Source organism: Ananas comosus, linkage group 5, assembly GCF_001540865.1.
Source record: "Ananas comosus cultivar F153 linkage group 5, ASM154086v1, whole genome shotgun sequence".
Classification (NCBI taxonomy): Eukaryota; Viridiplantae; Streptophyta; class Magnoliopsida; order Poales; family Bromeliaceae; genus Ananas; species Ananas comosus.
Genome location: NC_033625.1, coordinates 4840588 through 4857913, shown reverse-complemented (window position 1 = coordinate 4857913; position 17326 = coordinate 4840588). Strand labels below are relative to the sequence as shown.

Below are 17326 nucleotides of genomic sequence, written 5' to 3'. Positions count from 1 at the left end.
TTGTTTTCGATGATGGAGCTTCCGAATCGATGATCCACTCGGTTAAATATGATCTAGAGTATTTGAAACTTCTAGAATATAAACTGCGTTAGTTGCAAGGATAGTGGACGAATCAGAAGTAGTCTCGGTTGGTTCGTTTCGAGGCGCTGGAGTTAAAGTCGTTGACCGAGTATTCAATTGAGCTTCAAATCACTTTAAATATGAGTTAATAAAATTTTTGGATAAAAATGTGAGCTTCTTGTGAATTCAGAAGGAAATGACATTGGTTCTTTTATTTTGTGCCATCTGTCCATCATGGAAGTGATGGGTATTAAATAAGGCATCCCAAATTAAATTCCTCCCATTATTTTTTTAAAATGAACCCTTCTATATATCATGTCATTATCAATATATTTTCCTTTTGAAAAAAAATATTATACTACCCGTTTTATTTATTTTTTTAAAAACTAAATTTAGTTAGAAATGTTTAACGGTTCGAATTTCGGACCTCAGATATCAATCATTAAATTTTTTATCACTTACATTAGAGACAGTCGATGTGTCGTATGAATGTTAACGCTACTAACCAGTAGAGTTGTTGATTGGTCGCTTGCTCGAAGCATTAGGGCCCGTGGGGAAATGAAAAGCCAGTAAACAGGAAACTTAACTTCACCTGAAATGGAAAGGGGATCTCCATACCACTATGAGTGGGGATTCTTGTGATTTTATAATTTAGGTGTTGAAACAAAAGTGTACTTGAAGTTACAAACTCAACCAAAGGCTCTCTGACTCGAGTCACACATGAAAGTGCGGATGTGTGCTCTGCAAGCCAAAGTGGACCGACGGTTCAGATCGCATCATTCAGGGACGTAACCTTATCCGGTTATCCTCTACTCCATCGCCACCGTACGTTGTTTCCGTCCCATGTTTGGACGGTGCAGATACCAAACATCATTCACATGAGGAACCGGACCTCTTCAGCCTCACTAACCGACTAGACACGCTCAGGATTCGTTTGGGGTCCCACTCAAACATAACAAAATTGCGGACTACATTACGGGGTCCAAACCGGGGTCAGCTCCTTGGGTGCGTTTCCTCCGTGCATTAATTGAATACCAAGGCCTGAGAACAACACGTGTACCGATGTGCGACCGAGTTGCTTGTCAAGTGGGACCCACTCTTTTCCAATTAAAAATCGACCACAGCTAAATTAGCCTATTATAATCATCGGTTATCTCTACTCTTGTCGCGTGGCGCTATTTCATTGGTTGGATTCTGTGCGCGGTGTTGGCCGTGGTACGTACGATACATGGCGCGCCTCCATTTTCCCGCGCGAAAACGGAGCGGTACGCACTGCTGTGTCTGTGTATATAGTAGGCGACGAAAAAAGGGAGGGAAAGGGAGGGAAAAAAAAAAAAGATAGGGTTTTTGCGAGGTCTCCTTCGATCGATCCCCTTCCAAACCCTAGGCCCCTTCGTCTCCGATCCGCGCGTCTTCGGCTTCCTCCGGCCAATCTGCGCCCATCTCCGCCGCCTCCGGCCGCCGCGGCGCTGTTCTCCGCCGCAGATCGCGCGAATCGAGGGGCGGTGGGGCGACTTGGGGCGAGATCCGAGGGTTCTTGAGATACTCCTCGGATCATCTCACGATCCCTCGCTTCCGTGGGGAAAAGGATGCTCGATCGAGTCGGATTTGAGCGGAGAGCGATTTGAATCCATCGCACGCAGCCGCGGACGCGATGGAGGATGCGAAGCCGTCGATTTCTTCGCGATCTGGCGACGGAGGCGCTATGGAGGCCCGATTCGCGGATCTCTGCAAGGTTTTTCCCTAGTCGCTTACGATCTTTGGATTCTGTTGCCTTGTAGATGCCATTTCTTAATGAATGATCGCTTGATGCTGTATAGAGCAAGTTTGAACTTGATGAGAGCACGATGAGGCAGGCGATAATGCTGTTCAGCGAGACCAAGCATATTCTCATCGCAAGCTTGTCGAACATCGGAAGCGGATCGGTAGAATACATTCGTGATCACTTGTCATCTTAAGCTCTCTTTGGATCTTGCAGTTCGTTTTGTTAAATTGTTATCCGTTTTGTTGTAATTTTAGCCTGAGGAGATTGAGAGGTTTTGGTCTGCATCTGTTCTATACTGTGTGTCGAGGCTGAACAAGGGGAGAGCCAAGCAGGATAACCAAGATCGGAGTATTACACTCTGTCAGATCCTCAGGGTCTTTAAGTTGAAGTAAGCCATCTTTATATCCTCATTTCTGTTTCGCCCTTTTTGTTCCTGGTGAACCAGGGGTTGTCCAGACTAATCAATTGTCTATGTATTGTTTTGATTCGTAGGATGGTCGATTTCTTCAAGGAGATGCCACAATTCTGTCTCAAGGTCGGACATATTCTGCGCGGCATATTTGGTTCAGATTGGGAGAAGAGGCTTGAGGTATTGGGCAAGTTCAAGTGATGATAGCTTCTATCCTCTAAATCTGATATAAAGAAACTGGAATGCTAACTTCTTTCGTCTTCAATTTCTATCTTGTCATCAGCTGAAGGAGTTACAGGCAAATTTTGTCCACCTAAGTCTCCTAAGCAGGTCACATTTTTTAGGCCGATTTTTTCCCCTGTTGTTTAACAGCTTCTTTACGTTGTTATGGTTGGTTGTAAACTTGAGAATCAGAATTGCATGTTATTCACAACAATAGGCTAAGCATATGTTAGCATAATGACAGGAAATTCTGTGATTCCCAGTGGTTGGCATGCTGTGATTGTAGTTAATAGTTTCCAATTTTGTCAAGAGTGTTGCAAGATGCCCATGCTATTCTTATAAACACTTATTATCAGTGGACCGCCTCAGCTATAAACCAATAACCAACTAGGCACAGAATACTAGCAAGGAATGGCCAACTAGGCATAGATTTAAAGGGGTGACCAGTTTTCTTACATTTGATGCTTCTTAGGTTTATCATTCTAATATGGCTTGGGCAGTAGTTAGCTGTTTGATTTGGTAAAAGTTAAACAAAATGCTACTATTTGGACCTTTTGGAGCATTTTTTGCTTTTCTTTTCCTTAGTAGGTTACCTAAGTCATTCACCTACTGTAGAGATGCCTAGGCAGTACTAAGGTGGTTAAAGGTGTAAGTTTCATAAATTCATGCACTTTGCTTGAAAATTTGCTTTTTCTCTTTAGTTATACTAACAACTAAATTTTTGCCACCATCAGGCTATTGAATATTATCTTATGGCATATCAGGTACTATAGACGCGCATATCAGGAATTATTCTTACCAAGCAACAAAATCAGTGATCAAAATTCTACATGTTGTGGCAATGAGGGATATGTTTCTGACTACCACCGTTTTGGATGGTTACTATTTTTGGCTCTACGGATTCATGCATTCAATCGATTCAAGGACCTGGTGACCTGTACTAATGGAATAATTTCTATATTGGTATTCTCCTTTCTTACATATCAGTCAAAGGTCTATTTACTCTAGTGGAGCTAGCATCTGCAAAACTTTGCCAGTGCGACACGATTGTAATATTCTGATTGTTTGGTCTTTCTGCAGGCCACTTTAATTATTCACATTCCTGTACGATTAAGGAATTTTACTATCCAGGAATCTCCAAATTTTGGTAGTGATTTATCACTCACGACTTTGCAATTAGATTTGGGTTTTTAATTTCACTGTTATTTATGCCTTGAAATTTGTGAATGCTGTTTGTATTTTGACTCAGTTAAGAAATCAGACAAGGGCGTCAACCTTCTTGCATCTCTTTGTGAGAAATATCATACATCAGAAGATGAGTTGAGAAGAGCCCTGGAAAAAACGAATAACTTGATAGTGGATATATTGAAGAAAAATCCACGACTGGCTTCAGAATTCCAGAAGGATACTTTAGATTTCATTGACCCAGGTCTGAGAGCCTGCCATAATTTTATTGGGACGACCTATATATTAAATTCCTATGTCATATCCAATGTGATTTTTGCTTGCAGATGGTCTAATATACTTTGAGGATTTGTTAGAGGAAAGTTCATTGCAATCGAGTTTGCTTATCTTGGAAAAAGATTACGATAATACAATTAATACAAAAGGCGAGCTAGATGAACGCATGTTTGTCGATGATGAGGACAGTTTACTTGGTAGCGGAAGCCTATCAGGTGGTGCCATTCATTTATCTGGCAGGAAGGTAAATAGCTAGTGTACAAAACTATATATTGAAATTCTTTTCTATGTTTTTTCTCACATAGTTCATGTTGATGTAGCGGAACTATGATGCATTGGCCTCACCAGCAAAGTCCATAACAAGTCCGATGTCTCCCCCATGTTCTCCGGCCTCACCTCTTCACGGAAATGGCTTTTCTAACTCTAAGATGGCTCCAATCACACCAGTGAGCACAGCCATGACAACCGCCAAGTGGCTTCGCAATGTAATCTCTCCTTGCCCTTCAAGACCTTCCGCAGGTCTTTTGCGCTTTTTCTCAGCATGCGATAAGGATGTTACAAACGACATTGTTCGCAGAGCTAGTATAATACTGGGTGCAATATTTCCTACCACTTCCTTCGGAGAACGAGTTACGTCTACTAGTTTGCAGAGTGCAAACAGGATGGATGCTATATGGGCAGAACAGAGAAAAGCAGAGTCCGTGAAACTGTATTATAGGGTTTTGGAATCAATGTGTAGAGCAGAGTCGCAGATATTAAACGGGAGCAATCTTACTTCTCTACTATGCAATGACCGGTTTCATCGATGCATGCTTGCTTGTTCGGCGGAACTGGTGTTGGCTACCCACAAGTCAGTGACTTTGATGTTCCCTGCTGTTTTGGAGAAAACTGGCGTAACGGCTTTTGATTTAAGCAAGGTGATAGAGAGTTTTGTTAGACATGAGGAGACTCTTCCGAGAGAACTGAAACGGCATTTGAATTCCTTGGAGGAGAGGCTTCTGGAATGCATGGCGTGGGAGAAGGGTTCATCAATGTATAATTCCTTGATTGTTGCAAAGCCTGGTCTCTCTGCAGAAATTACCTGGCTAGGGTTATTGGCAGAACCTATGCCATCTCTAGATGCTATTGCAGCACATCCTGATGTTTCCCATGGAGGTCTTCCACCTCTACCATTTCAAAGGCATGAACGAGCACCAGGTAGCTTCTTATCCCTTGATACCTTCCAATGGATATCCCTCCGTGAATACATTATTGTACTAGTTAAAGTTTAGATCACTTTTCCCTAGTATATGTGATACTAAACTGAGCATGTGAAAGGTTTGTTGTAACAGATTTCGTTTGGTTCGGTTTTGTAGTTATAAATTGCATCGAGTACATTTTATCTTTGACCCCTTGAGGTCAGTTATCTTATAGTGGTATGTTATGAATATTATTCGATAATACTTTGTACTGTTCAATTTCTTTATTCCACTTTTCTGTTGAACTTTTTAATGAAAAGATTGGTTTTTAGTGTCATATATGTTTAACTGTGTAAACTTCACTTGGGCTATTTTGGAATTCGTGTATCTTGATTTTGTTAATTGTCTATGACAGAGCTTTGTTAATTGTCTAGGCCAGAGCTTTTTAGATTGTGAAAAATAGGTAAATCTCGATAGCAGTGAATCGGACGAGATAGTGGGTTGGATCATGTATCATGGGGCTCCTTCAGTTTCTATAATAAATAAAGTGATGGAAATACTTGGCATATAAAGAGATATCCTTGTAGACCTGATAAATATTGATTCCTGGTTCAATCAAGTCCTAAATATCTCTTAGCATTTCCATTGTATTACATATGATATTATTCTAAAAATTGCATATTTGTTTGTAGATCAATATGGAGATCCTAGAACACCCAAGAGAGCATGCACCGAAAAGGCGAATGTGTTGACAGAGCGTAATTCATTTAAGTCACCAGTAAAGGAAACTTTATTGCTCTTTAGCAGCCCTAAATCAAAGTTGCCACCTCTTCAATCTGTTTTCGCAAGGTATACTCATTACACATGCTACATCACCAATGCTGTAAAACTTTGCCAAATACTAGATGTCATTGCACCTGATTTTCTCGTCTGCAGTCCAACGAGACTGAATCCTGCTAGAGGAGGGGAGACGTGTGCTGAAACAGGCATCAATATCTTCTTTAACAAGGTTGGGGTTTTCCTGGATATGTTTCTGAAACAATTTGCGGTATGTGTGGAATATTATTAATTCTGGTTGTTGCTTTTCTATAGATCACAAAGCTAGCTGCTATCAGAATCAGAAGTTTGAGTGAGAGACTACAACTCTCTCAGCAAGTTTTGGAGCGAGTATATTGCCTCTTCCAACAAATCCTTAGCCAACGAACATCTCTTTTCTTCAACCGCCATATCGACCAGCTCATCCTATGCTGCTTTTATGGTGTCGCTAAGGTATGTCTAGCAGTTTATGAGCTCATCTTTGTCTTATATCACTTCTGTCTTTTCTGAAATTGAAAATTATTGGTTGCAGATTTCTCATCTGAGTCTCACATTTAAGGAGATCATTTTCAACTACAGAAAGCAACCACAATGCAAGCCTCAGGTTTTCCGTAGCGTCTTTGTACACTGGCCATCAACAAGTCTCAATGAAGTAATCTTCACTGTATTCTGTCAACTACTTTTTCTTTTCTTCCAGCAAGAAAAGATACTAATTTTCTGAGCTGATCAATGGCAACAGAAAACTGGAGAGGAGCATGTGGACATCATCACCTTTTACAACAAGATATTTATTCCTTCTGTCAAGCCATTGTTGGTGGAGCTAGGACCATCAGGAGTTATTTCTAAAGATAAGAAGACTACTGAAGATAAGAGTAACCCTGATGGTATGTAGAGAATTTGTTTTCTTTTTTGCCTTTTCTTCTTTGTAATGACTCTTCTTTCAAGTATATCAAATCCTTCAAACTTTTTCTTGTATTTACTTTTGTTGAACAATAACAGGCCAAATTCCCGGATCACCTCGAATTCCTCCTTTTCCAAATCTTCCTGATATGTCCCCGAAGAAAGTCTCTGCTGCTCACAATGTTTATGTATCTCCTCTGCGATCGTCAACAGTACGCATCGTATATTCAAAGTGCCATATCACACATTAGCTTGATTCTTTTTTCTCTTAATGCAATGTTTTGCTGTTCCTTTCTGAGCAATCTTTTTCTCTTGGCATTCGACTTGGCCATCTGACTTATCCTAACATCTATCAACAATATATAATCATTATACTGTTCATGATGTGTATAGAAGATTGTGGTGCTGATTATTATTACTTTACTGGATATGAAGTTTATGAGATTCTTTTTGTATTTGACAAATTGATAAAAGATCTTTAAGGCATTTTCTACAATTTTGCTGCTTTTTTTTTATTGTGTTGTAAAAGATAACTAAGCATAATGAATTATTCATTCTTGACTATTGTTGGGAATTTCTCCCTTTTCTTTGGAGTTTCTCTTGTAATTTTACTTGTTTGAATCTGAAAAACGTATGCACGTCAATACATTAATTAGTCAATCACTAAAATGGGTTAAAGCTTGTGTAATATCCTTTTATACTCGGTTGAATAACTCAAGTTCCAAGATAAGTTAATTTCTTTCGAAAACTTTATTGTGTCTGCTAAAATAAAAGAAAAGAAAAACATATTAAATTAGTCATGCGTCTTGATTTCATATTTTGATTGTTCTCTTCTAATCTCCTAACGGCACACGTATTGTAGTTGCACCACACATAAATGTAGATATGTATTTCATTATTAGCTTTTCTTTCTCCCTCATCTTTCTGATATTGCTTTTGTTTATGCCATTTTTCAGATGGATTCGTTGCTTTCACCTAGCTCGAAGAGCTACTATGCATGTGTCGGCGAGAGCACTCACGCTTTCCAGAGCCCCTCCAAGGACTTAACAGCCATCAATAACCGCTTGAATTGGTACGAAAGCTAACACACGGTTTTCATTTTCCAGCAAAAATAAATTGCTAATCTCTCCCCGATTTGTTTGAAATTTAGTGGGAGGAAAGCAGGGGGGAGGCTCAACTTTGATGTGGTGAGTGATTCAGTCGTTGCTGGGAGCCTTGGCAACCAAAATGACAGCCCGGCCTCCTCAGTTGCATCTGCCGCCACCTTCAAGGCGCGGGTCAAGTCCGAGCCATCTGATTCATGATGGATGGCTTTGTGGTATTCGGCGATCTACTCCCTACCGTAATCCTCTACCAATCTTGCTATTACGATATGCCTCCAAGTGAGCATTAATCTGATGGGGAGTGGTAGACGTGCTGAGCAGTATAATGCTGAAGAATAAACAAACAAATGCTGCTCTCAAAAGCACTCCATCAGGTGCTTGTGTTAGTTTGCTCCAAGTCGACGCTGCTCTCTAAAGGACGGCTTGTAGTTTTCTCCGAGTCGGTAAAATAGGAAATGTACCATCTTCACCAATGTAATTCAATAATCTTTTTCTTTATTTCTTTTTTTTTTTTCCCTCTTCCGTTTGTGTGTGTGTGTGTGCGCACGCGTGTGCCCTGCTATGTTAAAGATTGTGGGTTTAGTTAGTTGGCGATATATTTATTGTGCTAAAGCTTTTTGGTAAGATTATTGTAAATATCTGTAGTCATCAGCATAGTTTGTAAACTGAACTTGTTCTTGCCTTTCTTTTAATTCCCAGTATGATCATTTGGTACTCCCACATCCCAAATAGCCAATTCATGAACCTACTATTATTAAATCCAAAGCCAGAGAAAGACCCGTATTTAAGCTCAAGGTTCGACGACCCATCTTGGGGTGTCATGCGGGTCGGCACGTCCCACATTAACTCGGGCCAAATGGGCCAGAAGAAGGCCCGGACCGGCCCAAATAAAACCGAGGCCAGCCTGTGCCAAGACAGATTTCATGGATGCCCGGCCCGGCCCGGCCCGGCACGGGCCGGGATGGCACTTGCCGGGCCAGGCTGGGCTCCATGCCGATCCTTTAATTGTTTTAATTTTTTAGAACTTATATAAAATACTTACAAAATAAAAAAAATAATAAAATAGTCCGCTTTCCGGCTAATGCGTTAGCTAAAAAAAAATAAAATTTATTAAAATACTTATAATGAAGTAATAAAATTTTAAAATAATTTTAAATTTTCTTCTTTTTTTTTTTTTCTGAAGGGTCTGGAAACGTTATAGGAGATGGGCCCATCTCCCTAAAAGGGCTTAGGGCCGTAGTCCCTTCTTTTTCTCTCCCTTGAGAGCTGGGGAGCCGCACCCCAAGTTCCAAGGTGTTGCTTGAAGAGTTGGGGATGGACCCCCAGGGCCGAGCCCGCCAGGCACGGCCCATGCGGGCGTGCCGTACCTCTTTTAGCTAAAAGAGGAAGGGGAACCTTCGTTTCTGGCCTAAGGAAGAGAAGGTCCAAGGGTAAGACATGTACCAATGACATGGAAATAGCCAGACACCATTCAAGAATTGAGTAACCGCTCCCCTAGCGACAGACCGGACTCGTGCAAATGGCGGTGGACCGCCAACCAAATATTCACAGTCAAATTCTTTTACCAGTTCATTATTGATGCCGGACAGCAAAACCCAACGAACCAGCACATTTGGAGGATGAAAATTTTTGTCAAAATTAAAGTCTTCATCTGACTGTTACTCCGGAAGAGATTACTCACCGCCGACAAACTGCTCAACCAGGGCATGCTCGTTGACCAACACTGTGTCTTCTGCGCTGTACTAACGGAAAGCTGTGATCATCTTTTCTGTAACTATATTTTTGTCAGATACCTAATTCACAGTGTGGAAGGATTGAACGCATCTGGCGACACCCCGAGAGACGTTCGGAATCTCTAGGACAGAATCTCCGACATTTCTATCGAATCGATGAGATCAAAAGGCCTGACCCTTCTGGCGACAATATGGTGGGTGATCTGGAGGGATAGAAACAATTCCGTTTTCCAGGAAATTCCGGTCAATGCTATCCGGTCACTTCCTTCCCCCCTTTCCCCCTTCCCCTCCCCCTCGCTCCCTCTTTCTTTACTGTCTCGCTGCTCTTTTTTTCTAACCTTCCTTAGCATGTTTTTTTTCGGAGGCCTAAGCTGCTTCCATCATATACGTTCAGTTCATTTTACTTAATGAATGAAGCAGATAGTTTGCTATCTTTTTCTCGAAAAAAAAATACCTTTCCCAGTTAAAGAGCGTCAACGAAAACTAGTAGTAATCGAACAAAATCACCCACATGCAACAATGACATGGAAATAGAAAATCTTAATGCACCATAACCAATAAAAAAATAAAAACCCACTCAAATAGAAGTGTAAAGTTAAAGCGGCTTCACCATCTTGTTACCAATTCCAAAAACCCCTCCAGTGTTGAACAGGTATAGAGAAAAAAACCGCCATAGAACCAATGGTGTAGCAAACTTAATTCGAAGTCGAATCCCACTAGACTACACCTCATTTTCACTTCGATCGCAACAAGCAACAACGCAATAGCACAGAGCAAACCTCAAACTAAGCTTCCACAAAAGAAGCCAATCGGAACAATTACGAATGCCGGCATATATAAAATACATCTGACTCCACCAACAGCTCAAATATAATTATTTTTTTATATATATATAAAAAAAAAGATATGAAACCAGAAAACAAAACCAAAAAAAAAAAGAAAAAAACTGATCTCACAAATAGTTAAAGAAATCATTGCCATAAAGTGATAAACTAACTACTATTTAATACTTTCTCGGCCAGAAAAGCGTCAAAAGAACTACTCAAGCAGTCCACATGGGGGGAAAATGACATGAACATGAAAGGGCTTTCCCTCGCAAGAATTACCAAAAATAAAGAAAGAAACTAAGAGTCCACTAAAACTAAAAAGCCGCAAAACTTTTCCCATTCGTGCAGACACTAAGGAGAAAGCAAGTATCAGAGAGCAAAGAAAATAAACAGCAAAACAGAACCAATTAGTCTATCTTCTTTCTGAACGAGCAACCCTCAGTAAGCTTGGATCGGCCTCCGGTCGGCTGAGCCAGAACCGATTGGCAGCTTGGACATACTACCACCGATTGTGAGTGGCTGAATACTGTCGTTCTGCAATCGATATCCGGCACAGCTGACATTAGAATTTGAAATTTTGGTTGCTAAAAAAATACCCAAAGATTTGTAAAGGGCCCATCATAAGTTTAGACCCTTTAAAGCTTGGCCTAAAATTCGTTTTTATCCTAATAGTTTCAAATGTAATAAGTCAAATCACTGCATGACAATTGAGGCCTGGCTTGGGAATGTGTTGCCCAAGTCCTATTACTATATTATATGGGAAAAGACACTAAGTTGCATCATAAACTTCATTGGGAAACTCGTAGGTGGCAGGTATTATGGGTGAGGAGACTGAAAAGATTGGGTAGCAGAGATATTATATGCTACGATATTATTGTCACAAAAAATAACAGATACTTGCATTTTCAACCGTTGGACGAGATCTAATGGCAAAAAATTAAGCAATATATTTGAAAATAAATGACCGGATGAATTATTAAAAATGAATGATTCAAAATGACTGAAAATAAAAATATTATTAAAAAAGATAGTAGCAGTTGTGATAGAAACTGAGAGCAAAACTAAAATTAAGGGTCAAATTACCGGCTATTTTTTAAAATTAGAAAAAAAAAGAAATCTAATGATGAAATTTAAATTGGAGTCAAACTTCATAGACTAAATTTGTAATTAACCATAATGCAAGTTTTCCATTTAAAAAGATTAAAAAAAATACAGAGCAACCCTAAAAAATAAGCCATTTTAAAATAGACACCTAGATTTTATTTTATCTATTGACAGCCCCTCAACTTACGTTTCTTATTTCTGTATGAGCAATGCTACAGATACACCCTAAAGTGGAGTGTATATCTTACACTCACTCCATTCTAAGGTCATTTTTATGTCACATCAATTTTTTAAAATTTTACTAAAAACCAATTCGGTTTTTATAACCCTAGGATTGCAGCCGTAAGATCTACACCCCAAAAGGGGGTGTGCAAGAAGCATTTTCCTTTCTGTATTGCTAAAGAAACCCAACAATTTCATCACATAGGCAGCACGAGCAATTAAATTTCAAGATTCATCTTATAATAATAACTCAAACCGAAACAGACAGATGAAGAGGGTGCCAATCAAAACTAATATTACTAATAATAATAAATTTCAGGGTGTCTAGTTCAAAATAATTTATAGTTGCGGTAAACTCCATATATTAACCAGCAAAAAAAAAAACATGATGAGTAAAAAGGAGAAAGAAAAGAAAAGGGACTTACATGTTAAAGCACCCCTGGCACTTCACATCCTACATAATTCACAAACAGAGGCCCAAATTAACCGAAACAGAACCACGAAACGAACGAAGGAGATGGAATTACTAGTAGTAGTATATATAAAGCTATGATTCTTATACCATAAAGAAAGAGTTGGGGGATTGGACAAGGCGCTTCAACTTGTGCTTCTTCTTCTCTAGCTCTGCTGGTGGATTCAGCAAATCAATGTCGTTTTGAAGAACCTATCAAATTACACAAGATACATGTATAATCACAGGAATGGAGTACAAGAAAATTAAATCTATAGGGACTAAGCGACAAAACCCTCAAAAAAGAAAAAAAGAAAAACGCTAACAACCAAGCAATTACCGATCGGAGAGATCATCATAAATAAGATAAAGAAATAAAGAAAGGAAATCGAAGAGAATAAAGAAAGGGGATCGAAGAGAGAAAACGAGAAAAAGAAATAAAAAAAAGAAATCGAAGAAAGAAAACTCACACCGAGTGGTAGAAAAAGGCGAAAGAGGACGAAAATATGGTTGATAACAACATAGGAAAGCGTAGAGAGAGAGAGAGAGAGAGAGAGAGAGAGAGAGCGCTCACCATGGCGAAACCCTAGAGGCCCTTTGTAAACCCTAGAAGAAGACGAAGAAGACGAAGTTGGTAGAGGGAGATTTAGGTGACGAGAGCGCGTAAACACCCAATCGGAGAATTTATAGTAGGGGCGATATTACTCAGATTTGTATTAAGATATTTTTTGAATAATAATCTAATATTAATCTAATTTAATTTTATAGTATAAATAGAACTAGGCCTCTATATTATTAATAACACTAAATTATTTGTGCTATTAAATTTTTATCTCTTGGATTAAGAGATATATTCTTAGGATGATAGTGCACCCTTTGTTTGATTGGGTGGTTAATTAAATACTATAATTTAACGGTAAAAAATGATCGAAACTTAAGAGCACAAAGCGCTTTTGTGCTATGCTATTTATTTGTAGCATAATAGCATACTCTTACAAACAAATACATTTGTTAGTTTTTATCTCTCCTTTTTTTATCTGTACATGCATAGTTACTAAAATACCATTCACATCACTAATTATAGTTCAATTATATTTGTTCTGAATTCAATTTTAAATTGTTCAATTAAATATTTTTAAATTCAATAAATTATAACTGGTAATTATAATCCGACTTTATACATTTATATTATAAATAAATATGTTTGTTGGTTTTGTCTCGTCTCTTCCTTTGTTCGATATATATATATATATATATATATATAGAGTTGAGCTAGAATACTCTCGAGAATAAACGAGCCCGTTTACTCTCGAGTTGTTTTCGATGATAGAGCTTCCAAATTGACGATCGGCTCCGTTAAATATGATCTAAACCATTTAAACTACCTAGAAATCNCATCACTAATTATAGTTCTATTATATTTGTTCTGAATTCAATTTTAAATTGTTCAATTAAATATTTTTAAATTCAATAAATTATAACTGGTAATTATAATCCAACTTTATACATTTATATTATAAATAAATATGTTTGTTGGTTTTGTTTTGTCTCTTCCTTTGTTCGATATATATATATAATTATTAAAATATCCTTCACATTATTAATTACAGTAGTTATTTAATAATATTTATTCTGAATTAAAATTTAATTTAAATTGTTCAATTAAATTTATTTTTTAATTCAATAAATTATAATTTTGTAATCATAATTGAAGATTAAATTTAAAATATGAGTTTACAATTCGAATTTTAGTTCACTATTTAAATTTGGATTCAAACTTATGTTGTAAAATAAAGCTCTATATTCAAATTATTTGAATTCAAATTTGAATTATTTGTTGAATTCAAATTTTAGTTTGGCTGAATAAAATATTGAAAATACGTTGAATTAAAACATTAAGCTCAATAAATTCACAATTAAGAAATTAAAATTAAAGTTATAATTTACAATTTTAACATTAAATTTTAATTTATATAATAAACACTAAAGACAATAAGTGCTTCATAAATGGTCTTACAAAAAAAATCTTCTCTTCAACAATATATATAATAAATTTTATTGAACAATCAAAATGTATTTTCAAATCTTAAATTTTAATATTCTAATTTGACATATTATATCCAAATTGTAAATTTAAATATGAGTTTAATTTTTGAATTCAAAAAACTTCAAATAGTTCAACTCAATGTAAATAAAGTTTTGAATTAAAAAATTAAACTTTTAAATTTAAAATTGTTATAGCTTAATTATTTTTAATAATTTTCCTCACCTCTTTTATTGAAGGGTATTTCGGCTAATCACATTCACCAATTATTTAATGTCTCTAAACTTTTCACATTTCCTCTTTCGTAATTTTTAAAAAGTTGTATAGTTAATTATTTTTAATATAATTTTGATAAGTCCAATAATTTTTAATTGGCCTTTTTGCATAAAAAATCCACTTATTTTGGACTTTTGCAAAATCGGGTCACTTTTTTCGTTTTTGCAGATTCGGTCTGTTTTTTCAGTAAATTGACCAAAATACTCTTATTACTTTTTCTCTTTTCTCTTTCTCTCTCCTCTTCGTTTCTTCCGTTTTTTTTTTTTTCGTTCTTTTTTCGAGCCCGCCGCCGAGCCCCTCCGAGCCCTCCTCCGCTCCAATCCGAACCCACCTCCTCTCCCCGCGCCGCCGCCGAGCCCCCCCCACCGTCGTCTCGCTCCTCTTTCTCTCTCTCCTCTTTCCTCTCTCCTCAAGCCCCTCCTACCTCCCGTCCCCTACTCAAGCCCGCCGCAAAGCTTCGCGTCCTCCTCCTCCGCCTCCACAAGCCGAACTGCCGCCGCGGTCGTCACCGAGTTGCAGGGGCGGAGCAAGCTCATCGCAAGCTCAGGTCGAGGAGTCCCCGATCGTCTCCCTCTTCACCGCGAAGCTCCGCCGCCGAGCCCTTCTCCTCTCCCCCGCCCCGCTGCCGACCGCACCCCCACTGGCCGTCGTGTTAATCTTGTGTATTGGCAATTTCGTGAAGTGAGTCGGAGTCTTGAAGAATCGATGCGTGTTGTCGAAGATCGAAGAATTCAAGATTTCGAAGAAGTTGGAAAATAACTCACCGTGAATCACGATGTCCAGGTAATGTGTTAATTCATGATTATGGTGATTCATACTTAGTTGTAGACATTAGAATCGTAATATCTTTGTCTAACGGATTAGAAAGTGCATCGGAACTTTGCAAAACCCGAAACGGCGAAAATTTGCAAAGTGTACCGGTACAGCATCAGAAGTGTACCGGTACAAAATGTGTACCGGTACGACCATCAAGGGTGTAACCGGTTCCACTGTTTCGTCAGGTTTTTCGTTCCGTCATTGTGTAACCGGTGACAGCCTAAAGTGTACCGGTACACAGTGTAAAATCGTGAAATCTTTCTAATCCGACTCCAATTGATTCTAAAGTCTATAAATAAGTTATTGGGCTTCTCTAACAGAAGAAGGATCATAAGAATACATGTTTGAGAAACCCTAGAGGCTTGGATTTCATCTAAAACCTATTTTCTACATATTAGCCTCTTTTAGATCAAATCGGAATATTGTAATTTGATATCTATATGCCGATTTGATCTCCGCTTTGCTTGGAGTTTCTTTTCCTGGTTTTCTACGATACTCCTAAGCAAAGGATCACCATAATCATGATGCTCTTCATGACGGCGTCGTGGATTCGGCGTATTTGACGGCGGTTCGTGGATTCGGATCGTGGGCTCGTGGATTCGAGTGGCGTCGTGGATTCGGCGTGATTGAAGCTTCGTGGATTCGAAGTCGGGGCGTTCGTGGATTCGGACGTGAGGGCGTGGACAACCCAGAGGATTGCGCGAGATCCATAGGAGGTCAAGAGAGGTTGAGTCCGTGGAGTCGGTAAATCACCTTGTAATCTTTTCTCTTAGTGGATTGTTTTTTCGCGTGTTGGTCCCGTGGGTTTTTCTCCAAATTGGAGTTTTCCCACGTAAATCTCGGTGTGCTTTTTATTTTCCGCATTTATTTTTATTGCATCGAGATTTGTGGTTTTTGGCTATTTCACCTATTCACCCCCCTCTAGGTGATAGATACAATCTAGATAGATCCTTGGGCTTCTCAAAACTTTCAATTGGTATCAGAGCGGGATCTAGATAAATTGTTATCTAATGGCCGAAGGTGGTAACATTAATCGACCTCCGCTCTTCGACGGCACGAATTATGCTTATTGGAAAGTTCGCATGAGAGCTTTTCTAATTGCTATCGATGAGCGGGTTTGGCAATCAATTGAATTTGGGTGGAAACATCCGATAGAAAAGGTCGATAATGTTGAAAAGCCAAAACCACGGAACAAATGGACGAAAGAAGAAAACGAGTCATCTTCGTTTAACGGCAAGGGCATAAACTCTTTATTTAATGCATTATCTCAAATGGAGTTTACTCGTGTTTTGGCATGCGAAAGGGCAAAAGAAATTTGGGATACTCTACAAGTTACGCATGAAGGAACAAGCTTAGTAAAGGTCCAAAAATTGCAAATGCTAACTAACAAGTTTGATTCAATTTTTATGGACGAAAACGAGACCTTTACCGAGTACTATACGCGTCTACAAAACGTGGTCAATACATGCGCTAACTTGGGGGAGAAAATCCCGGATGCTAAAGTTGTGCGAAAGATTCTTCGAACTCTTCCGGAACGCTTTTGGGCTAAAGTAGCCACGATCGAAACGGTCAAACATCCGGACGAGATGAAAGTAGAAGAATTAGTAGGAGCTTTACAAACGTATGAAATGAATTTTCCTACTAATCAATCTTCTTCCAAGTCTTTCTCTAAAAGCACAGGGGTTGCATTGAAATCTACAAAGGAGAAGGACGAAGACTCGAGTTCTGACGATGAGTTATCAATTGCGGATTTTGAACATCAATTAGCGCTCCTCACGAAGAAGTTTCGTCGAAATTTCCGGAAGAAGAATAGATCGGACAAGGCTTCATCGTCTAAATCTTCATCGTCTACATTTAAGGAGAAGAAGCGTGCAAAGGCTTCGAAAGATAAGGATGTCTTTGAAGGCGAGATCCAATGCTTCAAGTGCAAAGGCTACGG

The 17326-nt window shown here is 38.7% G+C and overlaps 2 protein-coding genes across 2 annotated transcripts; one reads left to right on the top strand and one right to left on the bottom strand.

Annotated features, from left to right (window-relative positions):
• LOC109710318 (retinoblastoma-related protein) lies at positions 1361-8628 on the top strand. Its single transcript, XM_020232828.1, has 18 exons — positions 1361-1795; positions 1881-1985; positions 2080-2213; positions 2318-2414; positions 2518-2564; positions 3221-3419; positions 3537-3603; positions 3706-3885; positions 3968-4161; positions 4238-5114; positions 5788-5944; positions 6032-6104; positions 6188-6364; positions 6444-6563; positions 6651-6795; positions 6911-7023; positions 7768-7883; positions 7962-8628. Exons 1-18 carry the CDS (start codon positions 1715-1717, stop codon positions 8113-8115), a joined length of 3036 nt encoding a protein of 1011 aa, XP_020088417.1. The 5' UTR covers positions 1361-1714; the 3' UTR covers positions 8116-8628.
• Positions 10607-12944, bottom strand: LOC109710027 (40S ribosomal protein S27-2-like). The gene is made up of 4 exons (XM_020232441.1): positions 12826-12944; positions 12363-12464; positions 12226-12254; positions 10607-11008 (listed from the first exon to the last, which is right to left on the bottom strand). The coding sequence occupies exons 1-4, from the start codon at positions 12826-12828 to the stop codon at positions 10882-10884; spliced, it is 261 nt and encodes an 86-aa protein (XP_020088030.1). The 5' UTR covers positions 12829-12944; the 3' UTR covers positions 10607-10881.